At 38.2% G+C, this 23,300-nt stretch overlaps 1 protein-coding gene across 3 annotated transcripts in view; it reads right to left on the reverse strand.

The window, feature by feature from the left end:
• IARS1 (isoleucyl-tRNA synthetase 1) overlaps positions 1-23,300 on the reverse strand; it is a 112,607-nt gene that overhangs the window by 53,248 nt on the left and 36,059 nt on the right. For all 3 annotated transcript variants that reach the window (XM_063347595.1, XM_063347594.1, XM_063347593.1), the window contains 4 exons: positions 22,554-22,676; positions 21,009-21,100; positions 15,914-16,012; positions 4,340-4,466 (listed from right to left, as the gene is read on the reverse strand). In XM_063347595.1, coding sequence (XP_063203665.1) covers positions 4,340-4,466; positions 15,914-16,012; positions 21,009-21,100; positions 22,554-22,676 — 441 coding nt within the window. The remainder of the gene's footprint in view (positions 1-4,339; positions 4,467-15,913; positions 16,013-21,008; positions 21,101-22,553; positions 22,677-23,300) is intronic.

A 23,300-nucleotide genomic window follows, 5' to 3' on the forward strand; every position in this document is an offset into this window, starting at 1 on the left:
AAGTGAAAAAGAAGTGTCGCAGCCAACAAAGTGGTTGTTAAGAAAGGTACAGGCTTTTCTTGTTTTCATTGCATCAACGCACTACCTAAGAAAAAAGCAAAAAGTTTCAGTAACTGACTTGCATCGACATCACGAAATGTTGATGAAACAAATGATTGTGAAAAACTGTACGTGGGAGAGAAGGAAAAACAAAGCTTTCCTTGCTTTACGTTTTAATCAAGTTTAACCATCCCAAAGCCCTGTTGCCCTCCCTCATCTGGCAGGGCTCACAAGCCACAAGCTCCAGTACAGATGTGGATTTTGGAGATCCAGTCCCACATGCTATCAGGCCAATGTAGAACTGATATGGAAAAAATGTTTTTTGACAGATCTGACAGGGGAGGAGTTAAGTGTATCAACATAAAGAAGCTGTAAGTAGGCTAGACATTTTTCACTTTCTATAACTTTCTAACTTGCTTTTAGGATAGAGTAAGTCAGAGTACTGCTCATCTCCTACAGCTAGTCTGAAATGCGTGTGTATCTATACACACAGAAGCTGTGACTAACCAAAAGGTTTTCGTGCCTTTAATTCCAAAAAAACTGTAATGAATTACAAAGAAGACAGACACTCAGTATCATTTTCCTAGACTGATTCAACTGCTGATCTGCATTACTTATCTTCTCTTGTAAAGCACTTTTTAAATGTAATTTTTTTCATTACTTACCTATTTTTCTTATTTTTCTATAGGAAGTGAAGCATTACAATGATTACGATAGTCAAGTACAACAGTCCGCAGCTTGCACAGCAAACCACACCAGGTGACTGATCCCAGTTAAAAATAGGCTTTTATCAACAAACTATTTTTATCCCAGACCTGCTCTTCATTCACTGTGTGGCCCCATAAGCAACCACACAAGCTCAAGTGCGCACTGCTGGCAGAAGAAAAGGTTTTAATAGCAGCACAGGTAAAAAAATACCCTTGGATAAGCTGATCGCTTCATCTTCGCTAACCTTAGTACTTGAACATACCTTCATGCTATGATCTCGGTTAAGAGCTGCCCATCAGTTGTTGCTTTTTGAACCAAGCATTTCAATACTTCAGTAAAATTCTGAGCATTGGATGCACCTGCAGAACTGCACCCAGCAGGACATATTCTTAGAAGAAATAACCTTAAGCCCACACGAAAAATCCAACCACCACTGGAGGAACACAGATACCACCATACTGACTAAGACTGCCTCTGTTCAAGTCAGAAGGATGGAGCTACTCTGTCACAAAGGGAGCTCATTAGATACTTGAAGGCAAAAAAACCAATGCAGCAAGTAGATGCTAATCATATCCGATCCCTCGTTAGGCCGCACCCACTCATTTCTGCAAGGAACAAACTGCTTTATGCTCTCAAATCAAAGCTATTGCTTCGGATACATTTCTTCAAAGCAATGTCTACTTTAGTAGCCAGGCCCCCTTTCCTACCAGTCACTTGTTCCTCCTCCATTTTATTTTTCAGCCACATCAAGTACAAACCAGCTATGTTAACACTTAACAGCAGACGGCAAAGACTGAAATACACGGGGTGGGACTGGGGGCTGTTCAACCCTGTTTCAGCACCACTGAGCCATAATGTGAATGAAATCAGAGGTCGAGGTTAAATACTAACAAAATGAACATTAGCATTATATTCAGGATTATCCTTGTAAATAGGAAGAATAAAGCCATCCAGCAGCATTCTTGGACCTCAGTGTTCCTGTGGCATAGTTCTCCAGTCCCTATTAAGTAAAAACATTTGCTGGTACTGGTTTGTTATTTCAGCTCTGTTAAGTACCTATAACGGAAGAATGAGGAGTGTTCATAGAAAGAAAGAAGTCCATGCAGCATATCAGCAAAAGCATCTGGGATCTTTAGAAAGCATCTTCTGAATAGTAATCAGTAAAGAAATGGCTGCTAAGGTCAGCTAAAAGTGTCATCCTTCCTGCAGCCTGGAACGTAAAGGAGCTCCCTCCCCTTCAGGACAGCGCAGCCGGGGTCCTCTCCTCCCAAACCTCCGACACACGACGGGGGGCACCAAAGCCAGCGGAGGGTTCACAGCTTACGTGAGTGACAAGCAATGAAACCATCAGAGAGTTTCCGTAACATCATGGAACATTTAATACTATCATTTGTATGCAAGTCCTATAAAATTAACCTATAGTCCGCTTTATCAACTTGCGTGCTATATTAAAGAATTTTATTATCTAATCCAAATGAGATGTGCTCCTCCACTGAGGAAATCATTGAGATTTGAGAGCTTAAAATTAAAAATTGACTGCAAAAATGCAGTAATAAACACAAGCTTCAAAATTTAACTTCCATTATGTGTCTCTACCTGATAATTATGCTAAAATAGAAGCTAAAATAAAACTGTGGGAAACCAGATATTGATTTGTAATAAAATTCACTTTAATACCAATTAATTCACCTTATTGTATATTAAATAAGGAACTGTTATTACTTCTCCAGGATTTAATATGCACAGCATAATTGCATGCGACAAAGTGTTCTTTTGAGAACAGGCGATGAAGAGGAGGCTCTGCGATCTCCCATGGCACCAGGCTGCAGTAAAACTGAAGTCAATGGTATTTCTATATGAGAGCAGATGTCACTCGGGCCTTAAGTTCCATATCCGTTCCAATGGTATTTAGTTTTTAAGCTATATCCCACATGCATAAAAAGAGCATGAATATTAAGAAACCCTAACTTGAAATTTAGCATGGTCCAGAAGCCATACTTGACTATTGAAGCATGACATTCAGACTTTAGAGTAAACAGAAATGTATAACATCTACAGATAAAAATAATAGATCTGTTGGTATTTCTATCATTATTCAGAACACCAAGCCCTGAGGAATATATGCAGCTAATTTCAAAGGAAAGGTCAATCTTCCAAGCTAGACATCACATTGTTATTAAAAACAAAGAAATCAAACCTGAAAAAGCAAAAAAATCTGTACACACAGGAATACAGACATTGGGAGACTGGACAGAAAATGAAATATTATTAGAGGCAAGGAGTGGGAGTAATGTAACCTTTACACAATCTTTTTCAGCTGTAAAATGAAGTCTTGAAGTACTTTAGCACAAAACTGAAAGCCTTTTCTCTATCTAAAAAACCCTCTGTTATACCAAAAAAGGGAGTTAAAGTTTAGTTTTAAGACTGACAGTTCATATCTAAAAATTTTGAATAATTGTTAAAAATTAGTATGTGAGAGACAGAAGCACTTGGTTTGCCAGTAATTTACAAACATGCTCATAGTATAAATAGAATTCAACTACCAAGGCTTTCTTAGATACTTAAATTGTAACTGCAACAAGTAACTCCCTCCCTCCCCCAATATCTCCCTGCCTATCAGCAAGATTTCCAATGAAGAGGAAATAAAATATGCTTTATGGTGCACATCTAAGCAGTAGTTCAGTTCAAGAAAACAACATACTTTTCTGGCATATGTTTCCCTATCTGAGGTCTTCCATGTCTAGAACGAAAATTAAACCTTTTTCAAACCAGGGGTGATACAAACAAAGGCTTCAGCTGCTGCCATCAGTATTCACCTTCCATGGACACCCTGACATTGGTTAGCATTTCCTATTTCCAACGTGAAGAAGGACTTATCATACGTGTCTAATGGAACTAACCTACACAGGAAAATCTTCAGAAACAGTTTTAAAACTTGGCGTTTTGACACTTAGAAAACTGCAGTCATCAAAACTGTGTAAAGTATTCACTTGAGCAGTTTGCTTTCTGCTCCCAATGGCAGGACACCTTACAACTTCAAAAAACCTCATTTCTAGCATTCTCGTTATACACTTTCATCATTCCACTAGATTCACATTTTTACAGTCTGTTGTATTCACATATGTAGCACTACAAATATATATTTTCACTGTTGTCCTATGGTGGACTTGCTTTTATGCCTTCAGCGATTCATTTGGCTTGAAGTAACCAAGCATCAGAATTTTAAAAACAGACTGAAAGGATTGAGTAAAAAAAAAAATCTTTCTTGCCATTTTCTCACTGCATTTGTTATTTACATGAGATTTACCATCATTGCAAATTCTTCCAGGAAAGATAAGATTAATTCTCATATAAAAGACAAAAAAAAAATTGCTTGCAGTTTTCAAGCAAAAGCAAAGAAAACGTGTATGGGCACACAAATACATGCATGCATATGCGAATATCACCTGCTATAGATATACATATACTGTTAAGACATACTAATAGAACTTAAGACTGCAGCAGCCAAAGATATAACAGTCTATCAAAATAAGCAAACAACGTACACAGATAGGCTTTTCTGTCAACTGGAAACCTTTGTGTTCTTACTCACCTCTTCAAAATCCTCACTGACCCACAAAGGGATGGGCGTTCCCCAGTACCGGTTTCTAGAGATAGCCCAATCTCGTGCATCTTTAAGCCAGTTCCCAAAACGCTTCTCCCTCACAAAATCTGGAACCCTGGTCCGAAAATAAGAAAAGTATTCTTTTATCACTACATTCCACTTAAAAGAAATCTAGCAAGAACGGTTATGTTTTATTTCATCCACAAAACAAGTCAATTTCAGCACACTACATGAATTGCAGCACATTCATGTTACAGCACTGGCTATCGCAGGGCCTGTAGACTTGCTGCCAAAGACGTAACACCATTTCTTCTGCCTTTCTTTGATCTTCAAGTAAGCTACAGAAGTGAAAAATACCATGTTTATTTTACTCTAAAATAACTCAGTAAAAACGTGTACAACACACAACAGATTCATTAACAATGAAGTCCAAAAATCCTCAGGGTAGTCCAACATTGGAGGATTATGGCTAAGGCTGGGTAACAATACTACTGCTTTATTTTACATACAGAAAAAAAATACCAGTTACCGATTTTGGTGCTGAATGAAATTAGAAAGTTTCAAAAGCCTGGAGTAATAGCATCAAAAGGCACTTTGCATTATACACGTGCATCCAGGTGTCTGCACGTTACCTTTAGGCTTGGAGAATAAAAAAAACCCAGGTTGATATCCTAAAAAAAAAAAAAAAAAAAAGCCTTTTTATGCTATTTATTATCTCCACTTTTAATTCTCCAATTAAAAAGCAAAACCACCACCCCCGCCAAACACAGAAACATACCAGTGATTGCTAAAAAAACACCTCATTTTGAGCACTCATGGGCTCTGAGGAATGTTAAAGACAAATTTTCATCATGTGAAAGCGTCTTGGAGCTCGAAGGTTAACATCAGAATCTGATGCCTAGCGAGTTTCCTGGATAAGCTAAATGGCCTAATGGTTTGGTTAGGAACCTGTTGTTTTCTCTTGTGATGTAAACAAATAATTAACTATTTATACAAGGATTATATAGCAGATAAGGGGGAAAAAAAAATGGTGTTTGAAGTCAACAATATATCCCCTTCAAGCCTAAAGGTGCATTGAAGGCAACCAACCTCAAATGAAACTCATGGGAAGAATAACCTTAAGACAGCGTCATAGATGCACAGAAGCTGTGAATGAACAGTTAACAATAATACAAATAACTCCAGAATTGAGTTATCAAACAAACCATGACAAGCTTTTCTGGGTTTGTTTTTCCAGTGTACCTAGAAGGTCCCTCCCCGAAGCATAAGCTGGATTTAGAGATCCAGAGTTTCTAAAGAAAGGAACAGCTAAACTACAGAAAACATACGGCCTCTTCTACCATTACTTTTCAAAGCTCTTGGCCCCCTCTCAAACGTTTTTTGAAGAAGAATGATTTATTCACAGATCAGCCCCAAGAGTAACAAAAATGAAAGAATCCTTTAGAGGAAAAATTAAAAGAATGGATCCACATGACACACTAAGGTGGGATTTGGCCCAGCAGCAGGAGATCTATGAAATAAGGGTGAGCATCCCTCAAAGATCTACTGATGAAAATGAAAGCTACTGTCTTTTAAAAGTTTTACCCATGACAACGCCATGTGGAGATCTGAAGACTTCTTGATGCCAATGTTGTCTCAGGTGGATAAAAACTACCACTAAAAGACTCACTAAATATCAGCTTGCAGTTTTGCAGCTTCACTAGTCATAGATTTACTTGCGGCTGCAACGTTACCTTCTGTAACATTTCTCAAACAAAAATGTAATACGAAAAAATTTTTAAACAAACTCAGTGACTAATGCTTCGCATGACATCCATACCTCTGCTTTGAAATTTAGAAATGTACACAGGCTTTTGCAATTTGTTTGAGTGGGACTCATTACTACTAACTTGTTGTGGTGACCTTAAGAGACCCGCTCTCCAAACACAAGTGGAAACTGTACGAAGATCATTAGCATTTGCCTAACATTCCACTAATGTGGAAAACTTCTCTTCACATCAGTCCTAAACTAGTTTCCATTTTTCAGAAGTTGTTAGACACTGATTAGCTGAAATTATTAGTCCCATTTAACATAGCTAGAGGCTGAAACAATCCCCCAATGACATTAAAATGCTAAGAGTTTCAACTCTGCCTCCTCAAAACATGCATGAAAAATTAATTTCATCCCCAAAGTGGACATTAACCACAAAAATGTATGTGGTGTGATCTCTCTCTCGATCTCTCTTTGAGCTATGAAAACATATAATTTACCTCTTCTGGTAAAATTGCCTGACCCCGCTGCCAGTTTTTAGCGGAACATAAAACACAAACCACTTCATCTACCATCAACCACATTTGCAACAATGATTTGTGGCACTTCCGAGGTAACAATACAGAAATAACACCGCCACAGCCATCAAATAAAATAAAAAGAGCCTGTATCTTAAACACATTTTGAGCCCATCACTCAAAGAAAGTGTTACTTAAAACAATTGGTTCTCACCACCACATAGCTGCTGCCCAAACCGAACGGTGGATACAGGCTCCAACTGGGACCAAGCCAGAGGAGGCATCTGCAGCAGAGAACAGCCTTGCCAGTTACACACTTCTACAGGACTACAGCCTGTTCCTTTTATTTACTCTCACTGGATTCAGCTACAGATATCTCAGTCTGACACTTCTGACTTACCTACATAAGAAAAAATTAAATAATAATGAAAAAAAATATTCAAAGGCACCTTCTATTTAAGTATTTCGCTAGGCTGGGAAGACAGAACAGAGTATGCTCAGCACTGTTGTTACTAACACCCGATCATTATGTTACACCATCTCCAGGTTAGTGTTTCTATAGGGGTTTTTTCCATTTCTTAACACTCTTCTCAGGTATTTTCTTGGTATGCTTCTCTTGTTAAATTTTAATAAAGATAACATCCTGCCACAGGTATATATTATTAGTTAAGGAAGCATTTATAACTCTTCCATCTACACCAAGCAATGATTTCTTAAATTTGCAGAAAGATTGTTTGTTTTACTCAACTAAGGAGACTGAGGGCAGCCTGAGGAATGCCACCCTCCGGTGAATTCTGCTCCCTTTCTCCCATGCAGTAATTGAAGAAACTTGGCCTCACCCTGAGACCACGCCATACCGCGTTTCATCTATCAGCCCATGGTCTTCCCCACAATGCCCAGTTAGTTCTTCCATCTGTATTCCCAAGTACATTGCAAACAGCTTTGTGACTTTGGTAAGACCGCGATAAAACCATGAATCACTACTGACGCTGGTCTTCAGCTTTCAGGACATTTTGGGGTGTGTTAAGCACCGCCTACCTAAACCCCAAAGCTGAAATAGTTCCCTGAAAGTTAGTGGAGTTAATGGCTGCACAATTTGTCAAGGTGCAAACACTGACCCCTGTGCATCAAAACTGTCCTCACAGCATGGCTATTTAGAAGCTTTAAACAGAATGAAAAGACAAAAAGAAAAGCAAGGCCACCCACATTAATATGCCTAGTTTAGAACACAGATATATGAAAAAAAGCCTTTTCCCATATGCTAATATGCACGGTTTTCACATTTAACCAGGTATCAGTCGCAAACCCCCTTCAGCCAGAAAGCAGCTATTTCAGGTTTCTGCTGGTGGCTTCACTGAATTGACAGTGGGGTGCGACGGCCCCTCCACAGCGACCCACCGCCAACAGCACTGGACACGTGCCCATCTCAGAAAAGGTCAAGCTCCAGCATCACAGTTCCACAATTTTGCAACCGAAATCAAAGCAGTGACTCCTCTCCTAACGCAATCCTGCTGCAGATCCTAAAACTGTGCTGTTAGAAACAGGGTTGGTTTGTTTTTTTTTTTATTTCCCAACTGGTCTACAATTCGTCTGGGGTTTGACCTTCAAATTTCTCTGCAAAATGACACAGATAGGATTTCGTACTTCTTTCTCAAACATTTAGCAAGGTTAAGGAGACTGCTGTCTCAGCAGGTTGTGAAGTTCTTGATTCATGCCTGTAGAACAGTGTGGGATAATCGCTACTTCTACTTTCTTGGCACCCAGGAGAGTGCACTAAATAAACTTCAGGATGCAGACGTCTGAGCAATTGAAAAGTTCAGGGAAATGAACTCCACAACGCAACAGAATAAATACTGATCTGTCAAATCATAAGTTAGAAAGATTTTGAATGAAAGTACATCAGTTTCAACCTGTTTGAATACTAATTTCTATCTTACTCTCCCAACATCAAAGCTCCATCTTAACAAATTAGAGATTACAAAAATTATTAATCTGCTCCAAATTCGTATGCCCATTTTTGACTGTTTGTTCCTATTTTTGAAGCAGATTTGGGGTTTTGCTAAATTCATGCATTGCTAACTCCTCCACACAGTGAACTCCCACATCCTTTCTTGGTAGCTACTCATTTTCTTAGTGTCTAAAATAAAAACTCCATTTGACAAGCAAAAGAACCAACCCCACAAAGAGCAAAACAAAATCCAGTCCTTTAACAACATTTATTAGCTTATCACAACAGAAAACACTTCCCTTGCTTTCAGAGTCTATGTACTGCCCAGCACACAAGTCACACAAGCAAAGCGGGTATGGATTTGAAAACGGCAAACGAGGGACCATCTGCAATGCCAGAGCACGAATGGGTGTGCTAACGGGAAGCTGCCACGGCTGCTGATCCAGTGATTTCTCATCCCCAATTAATACCCGAGGAACAGCATCAGTTAAAATTAGTACATTTCCTTTCTGTCTCTTGTCTCCAGAAATGTGCAGGATGTAAAAAAAAAAAAAAAAAAAAATCTAAATTACTACATAATCCAGAAGGGAACATTAAAAGGATTAAGACATCTGTTCCTTTTCTGTACATCTATCTTTGAAGTATCTCTCATGCTCATGAGACAATGCAAACACTGAATTCAACTTATTGCATTTCCAAGCTCAGATGTGCTCTGCATGGCTCCGTGATTTGGCTCACCTTGTCCTAGTCACAGGGAACTCTGTCTCAAAGCAGCACTATCCCCCTCTTCTGTAAACACAAATACCACTGCTGAAATAAACTGCTGACAAATATTGCCACAGCACGTCTCCTCTGTTTTATCATCAATTTACCATTAAAAGCTGTTTAAGATGTTACATAAAGATATAATAATCCTTTCTCACTTTCCATCATCCCTCTCTTTAGCTAATTTTATTCACGACGTGCTTTGAAAAACCACAGCAACTTTATGTCTTGGATAAAATTTACTGCGTAATTACTAATGGAAGGAAGCTCTTAGCTTACGAATTATTTGAAATAGTCCCATAAGTATTAGACTATAAAGCTGATAAGCAAAACATTATCTTAAATAGTATGAATTAGGAATTCTAGTACCAGATTAGCGCCCAGCATTCGATATGTTTGGTGCTGAGAAGATGGTCCCAGAGCTATCCTTTCATTTGGTGAGCCAGTGACTCTTCAAGCAACACCTGACGTCAGGAATTACTCCTGTGTCTGGGAAGGAGATAGTTATTCTTCCAGAAGATACACGAGTTGTAACAGCAAAACCAAAGCTAATTAAGTAGTTATCCTATGTCAGTTAACTGACTATGTACAGATTTATTAATACTCATAGAAAACAGCTGGGTTTTTTTTGTTTTAGGTGTAGAATTTGCTTTTCTTTTTAAACATTAACCAACCCTTAGAAGACAAAGTCTTAAATTCCATTATGTTAATTTACTCTAATAACAAGCCTCCTTCAACATGCCCTCAAATTGATTTTTAATGGGTTTTAATTCAAGGAGATAAAATAAGCAACTATTCATGCCCTTTTGACACTTTAATTAGCGCCAATCTATATCACGGACCTAATTAAACATGGGGGGAGGCGGGTGGGCGGAAAGGTCATCTGTTTGCAAGGCACGCAGAATTTCCACTGCAGCAGTCTCTTTCTCCTCCACCTCGATTCATGGAAGCTTCTCCAAAGGGTGCACAGCCACACACCCCACCCCAGCTCGGCTTGCCTCCACCAGCGCAAGAGAATTTTCCGCTTAGGCGCAGCTTCGGTTTGCTGAGCGAACAGCGCGTTCAGTCATTTTGCTACAGCGATGTTTTCTCCTTCGCTCTTTCCTCCCAGTTCCCATAGCAACCCCCGCCGGGGCGTGAGTCCGCAATGCTGCCGCAGACTGCATCAGCCGCGGGCACCACACAGCCAACGGGAGCCCCCGCCGCCCCTTTCGCCATGCGCTCGTCATCAAAAATCCTGACAGATTTCATTCATATGACACAGGCGCCATGCTAATTGCCATTAAATTTTTTAATCTCACCAATGACGGCAAATAACCCCGCATCCTGGAACCAGTGAGAAATGAAGCTTTCACTTTGCTTCTTTCTGCATAGTTTCCTTCGGAATATTCTAATATTTATAATTACAAAGTAATTTTAAACAGCATTAACAGTGAGGATTCATTTCAATTAATATATATATAAAAATATGTTTGCAGTCCTATAAAGGTGGCAGACATTCAACAGACCGCACATGCAGATAGATTTACCAGCTGCCCAAGAAATTAGTACAATAATTGCTTAGTGAACTGACATTTGGAGTCTTTATTTAATAAAATATTACTTGAACCGAACAAGCAGCTTTCAATGACCATTCGCTGGGGCCGAAAAGATACCTGCTGTATTCATGACATAACTGGCAATCTCTGCTCAAGAGGCTTTGAGAGGAAACGGCAAAATTAGGACACAGCAGAACACAAGCCATCAAAATCAACTGGAACAAGCCTCAAAATTCACTTCTAATCCTCAACTATGTCTGATAACAGCCAGTAATAAGATCTCCTGACTTACGCTGCTCTAAATTAGACAAACACAAGGCTAACCCTGCAGCAATTTTTTTTCCACCTCCCACTGTAGGCAGTGACACTCGTCTGAATCTTTCCTCGGGAAACGTTGCCATCTAGTGACTACACGTTGCCATTCACCCCACAACGGCTACTAGAGAGAAGACCCAAGTCGTATTTACATTTCCCGAGTAAGGAAAGTGCGATCGATGATTCAAAAAGAAGAGTTACAATTGCATGGTCATATTAAAAATTTTAAATAAAAAAAAAAAAGGGGGGGGAATTCCCCCCAAGACACATTTAAAACTGTTCAGATATAATTTATTTATTAATGCTAACAGACTAAGAAAGAAAACATCCTATGAGACATCCTTAAAAAAAAAAAAAAAAGGAAACGGGAAAAAGGAAGAAAACAAGGGACTCGGTAACTGACGTTTTCCATTATGTTACAATTCTGCCACAACTTAAAATTCTGTTTCCCCTGCTGCAGACTCAGATTTCTCATCTGCACAAAAGTTACAAGTTTAGTAGAACAAACGTTAGCTTTCTCTTGCAGGTGGGCTCTACAGCCCATCTTCTGCACACGCTCCCAGCCTTAGGGTTTATGATACAAGACAGGCACAATTTGTGATGAAATCACACCCTTCCGGAGGTGGGAAACTGTTTGCTATTCAACAAAGGTGGCGGCTGGTCGAACATTAGAAAGGCCAAGATCAAAAGCTTCTCAAAAGATTAATGTGTTCGACTGACCTACGGGAAAGACACCTGGCCTCAGACCGCTCACACAGGAGCGTCAGGAAGCATGTGCAACATTCACACTTTGTAAATCAGGAAATTCACGTCTAGAGAAAGGCCTATTGGATGTATTCTATGTGGTATTTTCACTAAGAACTAACAGTTTAAGCGACGAAAGTCAAAAAAAGGATACCTTCAACTAAGGACCTATATATCAAGCTCTTTATCGACAATGCTTGAATTTTCCAGTGCCAAGAAGATGTAAGAACAAAAGGCTTGGCTTCTCTGAAGTCCCTTACTGTCTTCCATCACTGATGCTTGTTTTTCTGCAATACCAAGTCCGGGATGTCCTACCTAAACAATGTCAGAACTGCGCAACAGTCTCTAACACTAGAAACTTGTCAACAGTTACAGGTAAATCTTTCAGGAGTTACTGAAGTGGAACTTCAAGTGAGGGAGGCTTTTAAAACATTAAAAATAAAGTTCAAGGAGGATATTTAAATACAAACTACACAGTCTACAGAACCTTTTCTATTGACCTACAAGTATGAAAGTATTACACAGACTGAAAGAAGTGCCAGCTACAACAGGTGAGAAACATAAGTATAAATTGCACAAATTTATTCTTTAAAATAACTTACACATTTTTAATTTATACCGACTTTGACCTCTGTGATGACAGTAATTAGTCCTATATTACAGATCGGAATCTAAGGTGCATAACTTAGTTGCTCTTTCAACAAGTCATACTATGAGCTGATAGTTACAATAAACAATTAAGGCTGAAATCTGGAGCACCAACACCACGACCCAGCTTTGGTGCTGCACCAAACTCCGCATCGATGCGAGAGCAACCCAAGACCAGACAGCCCTGACCAGTTCAGCAGCCAAATTTACTCCTCCTTATCCCAGTACCACAGCAGTAGTTTGTCTGAATAGGAATACTTTTTTTTTTAATTGCTTTTTTTTTTTTTTTTTTTTTTACATAATCTCTTGTGACAGTTGTGTATTAAAGAGAACGTTCAGCAACAGGCCTTGGATTAAAGACTGAAACACAGTCTCTTAAATACTGTTCCAATTCTGCATTTTCAGCAACATCCAGCGCAAGTTACTTCCCACTCTGATGAGAATAAGGTTGGGAGAAAGAAGAAAGGGGTTTTTTTGTTTCTGATTTTACAAAACTGCTGGCACTTTACTCACGTAATCATTCTTGAAAGCTATAGTTAAGTTCATTTTAAAAAATGAAGACACGGTTGCTAGCTTTAAATTTTGAATAACTATAGCTTTATCAGTACTAATTCATTAAAAAACTAATTAGAAATGCAATCAGGTTGCAAAATTTGTCCAACTATGTTTAATCTCTTTCATCAAAAAGGGTATCTATAAAGAGTGCAGCTATTCTTAAGGGACAATATACCTATCAGTCATTTATAAGAATAAAAAAAGCAGTGCAGTCAAACTCATTTTGCAAAGGTTAATATAGTCTGAAAAGCATTTATCCCCAATTTTCTCATTTTCAGGACATGCTGAAGCCCCAGAGAGTCCAAAAATAAATTTTTAAAAAGCTAGGTATTATTCCTGTGACACTTGCAGAGATCAAGTCTCTTCAAAAGCAAAAAAAGTAGGTTTTGGGAAGGATGGACTTCCCAAAATTTAAATAAACGCTAGCATTCTCAACACCAGCTTAAGACGTTATATCCCAAACAAAACTGACATCAGTGGAGAACATAGGAAGAAAACCTGAAAAGTATGCTTTTTTTCTTTTAAAAAGCTCTATTTTAAAAAGCCATCTTTATCTAACAAAAGCTATTGAGTATTCAAACTAGTGATTATGAAATCACACACTGCAAATATCTATTATTTTATTAATCATTTAGTGATAACACAGCTCTACTTGAGGCCGTATTCTCTACAAAAATATTCTCAAAGTCTCTAAGGCCATACTCCTTCCAGAGGAATCTTGAGGAATCAGTTTTATGGTCAACTACAGAATCATGCTGACTCAAGAATTGCCTAAGGGACAGACGATTACTGTAATTCCAAGCATGTTGAATATTGACAATTCATACAATTGTCTGCTCTTCCCACCCAACCTTCGCAACACCAGCTCTCACCTTTGGTTCCATTTGTATCCCCACTACTCAAAACTTACAAAAAGCACCACTTAAAACCCAAATATGTAGGGTTCAAACTGTTTACTAATTCTTACTAACATTTCCTGGATGAGTGGAGGTTACTTAGCAGTTTCTTCTTGAAGCTTTGCTTATGGAAAAGCAAAACTAATCTCGATCATTCAAACACTTCCTTAATAGGATCATTATGTTTCTCTTATGTTCATGTGAAAATTAAGTATGCAGGTCTACTGTCAGTCATCAAAACAGTAAAAGCATCTTGAGAAAGCTAATTAAAGCTAAGAACAAACACTTTCACCCCCTCTTTGCTTATTTTTTCCCCCAAAGAAGGATCACAGTATGTTCTGTTACGGAAAACAGAAAGCAACACTTACTAATCTATAAAATCTTCTTACATATCCAGACTGGGCATGTGCTTATTAGCAAGCCAACACTGCAGCATTTTTGGACAGTCTGTATCATGGATCACTAACTTTTCCCACGTATTTTAATATTTACAGTGCTCGTACCACGTAAGCAGTTATGCAAAAGCTACTCATGGAGAATTTAATTGCTAACTACCATCCATGGAAAAAAAAAAAACCAAAAACTAAAACAAAACCCAAAACGCAGCATAGGCTGTAATTGTTCACTGAAACTCGAGTCACCTTCTTTAACACCATCTCAGTTGCTGAGCAGAGGCACACCAGACTGGAATCCCAACTCTCCTATACTCCTCGTATGGAAAGACTGAACGTCAACCAAAATGGCACCCAGTACAACCCAACGAGGTTGTAACCACCACGTTTTCCCCACCTGTTCTCAACTTTCCAGTCACAAGTTATTTATGAGAGGAGGAGAAACAAAAATAAAGGTTATGGAGGTGGAGAAGGTCAGGTCCTCTTGTTACTAACACACCATAAATCCATAATTGACTCTCAAAATGGCTATCAGCGCCAACAGTTCCCTCTTACTGCTAATTTAACAGTGCATTTAAGTTATCTAAAACTTATCTGTTGTTTTCTACACAAATTTCAAACAGATGTGTTTCATATTCCCTGTATACATATAAAGAAGTAATTTTTGGGAGGATTTAAACCTCTGAAACTGAGGTAACTTACAACTATTACACAAGCTTGGGGAGCTGGGCGGGGATTTCTGTGGGTGTTGTGGAGGGGTGGGGTGTTGGTTGGGGTTTTTGGTTTTGTTTGTTTGTTGCTTTTTTTTTTTCTTCAAATGCACCTATGACAAAGTATCAACCTTATCCATAATAACTAAATGAAAAGGAAAAAAATCTTATCTAAGAATTAGTTTAATTTGGAACAACAAACACCCAGAGTTTAGCTGCCTAAATTCTTCTCCTTAGTGGACCCTTTTGGGAGGCTTAACTGGGCACCCCCATACTTCCGCAGATTGATTTTCCCCTCGCAGTTTCTCTTCTGTTGAATTTCTTAGGATTGTATAATATGATTTAAGGATACTGTTAATGATCCTGTAACGTATTTCACTGTAAACTATTAGTATGTATTCAGCCTTACTTGCAGCATATATATATATCTATCTCATTGGGGTTTTACACAAGCAAAGAATGCCTTCTCAACACAAGAAAGGAGTAGCGCACAAACATGTTCAAGCACTGGGCTGATACGCAATTAAGCGGGTTATATCTGTTTGTACCAGGAAGACTATCCCATTGCTCTACCAGTTTGAGGCACATTTGTGAAACCTGAGAGAAAACACTATTTAAAACTGGTTACCAGCCCCATTCCAGTAATAGTGGCTTAGAAAGCCAGAATGGAAGTATGAAGCTAAGTTAGCACACCAACAGCAAAATAGAGCTTTGTAGAGTTCCAGCACACACCCAATCCCAAGCAAAGAATTAAAAAAAATAAACATATGCAGGAGACATTACCAGTAGCATTGGGCATTATTCTCCAGCAGCTTCTCCACCATGTGCTCCACTCTTACAAACCAGCTTGGCACAGCTTTGTATATCAATGGAGTATCTGACCTGTAGAGGGAAGGTGATGGGGAAGGGAACAAAACAAACAAAAACATTTTCAGTGCTCCGTTATTTATAAAATACACTTTAAGAATGTATTTTCGTACATGACACTCTCCTTTCCACAGACTGAATTCATTGTTGTTCCTGAAATATTATCACAGTTACAAAGGTTGGGTTTTGTTTTATTTTTTAAATTACACGAACTGTTACACTTATGTGAGCTTTTTAAAATCAAATCCTAAAAATAAAATCTTTAGAAAGCCTTCAAACCCAGCAAATCAAGTAATTTGTACTGCAAGAGAAATCATGTGAACATTCAAACAACACCTGAATTTGAAATTTATGTTCCTACATAGTACAGTAAGATGAACTTCAGGAAGTATTAAAATGACTCATATTTAAGTCTTCCACTTTAGCACATTCTGTATCTTATGTGTACATCAATCTGAAAAGCCAGAAAACATTATGCTATGTTTTCACTATCTGTATTTAAAAGAATAATAATAAACCATAGAGATGAAGTAACAGTATCCAGCGTTAACTAGAAGAATGTCCCATTCCAGGAAGAGAAGACAAGAAAGAGATACAGATAAACATGTAAAAGTAAGAAGTTATAAAGTCATCTTATACATTCCTTACTTTGACATTCAGTGAAACCCATATAGAGTGGGAGCAGATTCAGAACTTGTGATTGCTTAAAATTGGGAACCCATAGGGCAGAGTGTACAGACGGGTAAGTTCCCTAGGTTACCTAGTAAAATGAGTATCTCTAAGCATCTGGCTGCAATGCATCTCCTAACACAACTGCTTAAGGTCTTGAGAGACTGTTCAAGTAGCTGGCATCCTCCAAAAGGACTCAGTAATCAAATCGTGGATAAAAGTCACTATAGGAAAGCTCAGACATTTCTAATCCTTTACATCCTTCCCATTATTCCAACTTGAAAAGGGTGATTCCATCCTAGGGGAATCCCAGGGGATGGAATCTGCCTATGGGTACAGAGCAGCTTCAACAACACTGGGACAAGAAGCTCATTCTCCCTTAGTATCAATCCACCCCACAAAATGTTTCTTAAAAAAAAGTAATATTTTAAGTCACTTTGCCTCAGAACTTGGAAATATACCCGCTCAACAATAATTCACAAGCAAAGACCCTGAGAAACTACCATTATCTCCTACGTGCAGTCACTACTGTAAACAACCCATCTTAAAATTTTAATTCGTTTTATTTATATCCTATAGCAACGACTTGTTTGAAATTCACAAACTACTGGAAATTATGATGTAAATTAAAAGTGCTGCTGTGGAAGCACTCCCTAGAGGTACACTTGCCTGACCAACAAAAGAAAACCCACAGCAAACGTCGTTCCATCCTGAAAAACTGCACTTACACTGCATAAAGCCCAATAATAAAACCACATCCCTCCTCTTAACACTGTATTTCAGAACGTATTTCCTTTTAACTGTGAGTGATACAGTTCAATCTGTATCTTTTAAGAGTTAAAGTATCTGTACCCTGACAGGAAATGGTAAGAGCTGAAAGCAATAGAAATGTAGTAGTGTTTAGCTATTCAATGCAAACGTACTAAGGTAGGAAGTTTTGCTTCTCAAATTTAAGTCCTAACACCTAAAGAAGAGAACAGTTCAGTGAACTCCTCACACAGCCGCAGGATCACAGTGAAAAAAAGTATTCTGCAAGCTACAAGGTACTCCAGAAGTATTTTAGTTTCACTGAGCATCGTGATTTAGATGTGCTGAAGAATGATGGATTGCCATCGCATATAAGATCTTGAGCTACCGGAAACAAGAAGAATAGAACCTGATAATAAAAGTTCCTCACACGGTCTCAATATATTTCAAAAAGAATGATGGGACAATAAACTGGTACCCAACCTCTATGAGGAGTAAGCAGCTGACAGGTGGGGCTGATGGAAGACTAGCTTTAGTGCAAAAGCAGCTCCAGACACAAAGGATCTACGAAAAAGAAACAAGCAGATGAAGCTGTCATCATTTCCCAGGCTTTCAACCTACCACTGTAACTTTATGATACTTGATAACCATTCCAAAGCACCCACAGAGCGCTGTTTCCACCTTCACAAAGGTAGTAAGAAATGGGAGATGGCAGAGTTTCCCTGCATATTTTCTTTCTTCTAGCTGTACTGCCAAGCAGCACCTCAGCAGGAGACAAAAACAGAACAACATACTGAAAATCTGCCCAACCAGTAACATGTTACACATTTCTGCCCCTTGCAACTGGTGAGAGGGTCAAGGAAACCAGGTTCAATTCTTTGCTGTAGAATCAAATGAGAAATACCCGTTACTGGGTTGTGCTTTCCATCAATGCAAGACAAGGGAAAAACCACCCAGACAGACCTAAATCGAAGACTGATGCTTAAAAAATTCATCCCTAAACATTCCTCTCTGTCTCAACTGGACAACATTTTGTTCCGCTTACAAACACATCCTTTAGAATTGTATCAGAAACCAAAGCATCTGAGCTAAGTGCCTATTCCTTAGCAATGCCACAAAATTAGCATTCTCTGAAATACAATCTTTATACTTGGCAAGATGAAGATTGGAAAGACCGTTCTCTGTGGACACTACACACTCCAGATAGTTTTCTCATACCTGCTTTGGACTGCACAGCTGTTTAAAACAAGTTATTGTTATCTTATTCCCATTCCATTTTCTCGTAATTTAGGAAACAAATGACAGATGACCATACGCTATGAAAAATGCTTCTTGGGTTTGCTTTCACTGGCTTGAAAAAGACAAAGCTCTGTCTCTGTCAGTGGTAGAGCTTCCCAATATTGCTCCCTAACTGAATGGCAGGCAGTAGGTGTGATGGATACTTCAGCTGTCACGACAGCCACCTTTGCTATCTTTCAGAGTTGTTAAATTGCTATCTAGACCATATAGACTCGCAAGATCTCACATCTACACAGTGTGCTTTTGACCAATAAGCTCCATCTTCAGCAATTCCAATAAAGGAGAATTCTAACTGAAAACTATCTACTGTGTACTTCCCAAGTTGTTACTTTTTTTCCTCTCTCTCAGATTTTAAAGTTTAGTTGATAGAAAGTTACTACATATCACAATAACAAGAAAATGTAGAGAAGGACCTAATTGGATGATACATTAGAAAAGAGAAAATATCTCAACATACAGAGGATTCAACAATTGCCTGGTTTCAGGGAAAAGCATGAACAGTAGTACATTAAGTAGAAGAGTCTGATTTCAAAGTTTTCTTACATTAATCAAAATAACTTATAACTATGTTCAAAGTTTAAGAACTACTCTTCTACTTTTAGCATATTCCAATTATGGTTTGATTTCTGATGGCAGTGAAATGAGCTTTTCAAGTAGAACCCATTATTCTGTTCTTCCCACCAGATAATTTGCTGCTAGGTGCTGCCTGCAACTTATCATCAATCAACAAAAATGTCAACAGCGCGGCAGGATTAAGTATGTTCTATAGAATCAGCATTTCTACATTACTGGTGTGTCTCAGAAGGCCATGACCGTACATTTGAATTGCTACATCAGAAAAACACAAGCTTTGCTTGTTTTGGGGCTGCCATTTTTCAAGAACTGTCCCAAATCATCAAGGACATAACACTCGAAGAGCAATTGCCCTTCTTACTCTAGGTGGCTGTTAGAAACAAGCCAGTCATGCTATTCAAGCGCAAGTAAAGGTTATTCTTGCAATAGATCAAAGATAAATGCACACTGCTAAAACACTTCACCTAGCACCTAGACAGAGAGAAAAGCTTTTATCACAGTTATTTCAGTACAGATGCTGTAGGCATCAGATATGACTTAAAACGTTCAAGTCATTCCAGATACAAAATTAGAGATTTTATTTCTTTGAAGTGAGTCTTTACTTGTAATAAAACAGTTTAATAAAATATTCCTACTGAAAGATTACTGAAGTTTCCTTTTTTAAATTTGACATTGTTCAGCGACTCCCCCCCCACCCCCTCAATTTTGCAATAGCAACTGTATACACTTAAAACCAGAGAGGGCACTAATAAAAACATGCTTCCTTTCTACATTACATTTCTCTAGCTTGTATTTCTCATAGCTGAAACTTCTTATGTTAGTTTACTATTCCGAAGGCCCATGAGACTTGCACATGGACTTCTCCTTCAACCTCTGCAAAATTCCCAGTCTGAGTAGGAAGATTCTTTCCAGGCCCCCGTGCTGAACCACCTTCCTGACATCCCACTGCTAGTCTTGAATGTCTAGTTGACAAAGCCAAACATTTCTAAGAAGTCCCCACAGACATTATACACACATCAACTGCTGTTTCTGATCAAAGCCATAACCAGTGTTTGGGAATTCCATTCAGGAATGACTGAGCAGAAAAACATATTTATGCATTACACTTACCATCCGCTACAGTGGATAAATGCTAACTTTGATTTTAATCAACAATACAGATGTTTCCACATTATAAGGAACCAGGTTCTACAAGACTCCAGAGAAGTAATTTTACAAGGTTAAAAAGAAGTAACTGTGATAACAGCTGTAATATAGCCATTTTATCCAAAACATGGAAAGTCTGAACACATTTAAAGACATTCTGCGATACACTTATTTGGATACAATTCAAAAGGGTAACCAAAATGTCCCTTCTACTACTCAGTACTTAGCTGTTTAGAAAATAAGCTTTTTTTAGACTTATTGCAGCCATCTTCAAAAGGTAGTTAGCAGTACTATACGCAACACTGAAAAATGAGAATGTCAAACTACAAGAACACACCCGTAAAATCATAATAGAAAAAAATTTCAGCACTACACTTAAATTCATCAAATTTATGGCCAAAATTTGTAATTTATTTGATTACTAAACCAAAATTTGAGCTCTCCTAATATTCTTCATTCCTGTTACTTTTAGTCTTGTTGAAAAAATTAAGTAGGTCAAGAAAAGGGAAAAAATGAGACAAACCTTAAGAACTCAGTTCGAACCCTCTCTTAAAGCCATATGCACTTCTCTCCTTACCTCCAGCAGAAAGGATAGCTGTGCTTAAAACTACTGCTGTGAACCAGTCTGCCTTTCTCTTTCAGTAATTTAATGATGTTCTTATCTGCATCCTAGAAAGACAGAACAAAAAAAATTTTCCTTGGAATACAAATTTCACTATTTCAGTAAGCTACTACAGGATTTGTCTCCAACACCCAAATTAAGAAAACCCCTACAAATAATCCAGTATTTACACACACAAAAAATCCAACAAGCTTCTATGCAATTTATGCATTTACTGCAGAGGCACTATAAAACACTAAATTTGGAAAGCTAATTGCTCTCCAAATCCTGGTATACAGCATCAGTTTCTTTTTGTCCTTAACTCTGTTTCGACATACACACAACTATGTAAAAAATTCAAGTTTTCTGTAGCACTAATACAGGCCAGAACTCGTATTATTTAATATCTTAAATCTTTTCTTGAGTCTTCTGATTTTGTGGCAGGAAGCCACACAGTGCTTCTTACCTAAGATTTAAGCTTCACTACAACACATTCCTCTAACGTGACTACAGTTACAGAAATTGAAGCATCTTTTATAATACTTTACTAACTAAACAGGATTTATGTCCTAAGCTGGAAGTGAAAGTTGTACATTAATAATTGAAGACAATCTGCTGAACAAACAAGTGTCAACATGACATTAAGAAAAAAAATTACAAAGATTTATAATACAGAAATATTCATAAGCTAAGAATTCAGCATCGTAAGAATATTTGCCAAGAGCCTTAAGTTCAGACTCCTACCAGCAGAAAGATAAACATGTAGCCTCCAGTGTTCTCTTATTTGCCTTAATATATAGCAGCAAGCAATGATAGCTGCTTGAGTTTAAATGCAACACAAGATTTTCAAGTCTGTTTCAAGTAAATTGTATTTATAGAAACATGCTTTGCTATCAAACTGTACCAGCGGGAAACCGACTAAACCCAATTTGTTTTCTCAGCACATCCAATGAAAGGGGCACTCCTTTCTATGGCTTTGTGGCCGTAGCAATCTGGAGTTCCTGTGAACTCCTTTTACATGGATTCGCTTCCATCTATCGGCAAGTAAATTCACATTGCAACACATCCCACAAGTGGGGAAAAATGACTGGATTTCTCTCCTCTAAAAAGTCACATTATACTAACTGGCTGGTATAAACTTAATGACGACACCTGTGAATTCAAAAGTCATCCAGAGGTAAAGGAGGCCTCTGCACACTTGCTTAGAGACCGCACAAATAACACTTCCCTGAGAAACAAGGGAAATGTGAGACTTTCTGCAGTAGATGCAAACAGGAAATACTCCTCTCCCCCTTCACTACTAGAAACACAATATTACTTAGGTTTCAAATTCTTTATTTTTCAGATATTGTAATAAACAGTTGCAACATTATTGCAAATGTTAAAACACTTTTTTCCCCCCCCACCAGCTACCAAAGACACATTGAAGACAAAGCCACCTAAGCAAAGAAAGTACACTTCTACCATATATAAAACTTATCTTGAACACAATAATAATTTACTTTCTCCAAGACCACTAACCTTCACGTACTGTCCAGCAAAGTCAGTCACTTCTGCTGTGAAGCAGCCTGATGCATCAACAGGACAAACAGGCACAGAATCTTTCTGAATAATATCAAAATCCATGCAGACTCTGTAATCATCCTACAAGAGAGACAAGTGCCAAGTTATAGAAATATAAAATACTGGCTAAAATACCCATCCCTAGAAAAAAGAAATTAAATAGAAAATGTGACGACTGGACAAGAATAGCAAAATAGTCAGCCTTCACTAATCCCAAATATGCATAGGGAAAGATGTATTTTACAGGATGGCACTTTTATTCATCACAGAAATGATGATTTCTTCAGATTATAGGTATTTTCTCTCACCTAGTAGAGGGGATACGTGCATGAGCTTCTGTGCATATACATACATATTTTATGTGTGTACGTACACACATACATACATGTAGTCAAGAGCTTCAAGCTGCTGTTGTACAGCAAAGGAACTGACAACCGCTATGTCATGCCTTGTACCGGACAGACTTGTGTCTGTTTAGCACACAAGCCTGCATGGCATTTTTCAGAAGGCAGGTTGTTTTAATCTATCTAATTCTGGAACTCCACATAAGAAATCCCACTTTCTGAATGTCTTAATGATCCAAAGCCTTTAAATCTGTATTTCTCAATCTTTGTTGGCCTGTAGGAAACACTGCTGACCAAGAACCACACATGGACAATATCACAGTTTATTTTCCTGGCCAGCCTCCATTTAGATTTTTAATTT

This window comes from Chroicocephalus ridibundus, chromosome 10 (assembly GCF_963924245.1).
Source record: "Chroicocephalus ridibundus chromosome 10, bChrRid1.1, whole genome shotgun sequence".
NCBI lineage: Eukaryota > Metazoa > Chordata > Aves > Charadriiformes > Laridae > Chroicocephalus > Chroicocephalus ridibundus.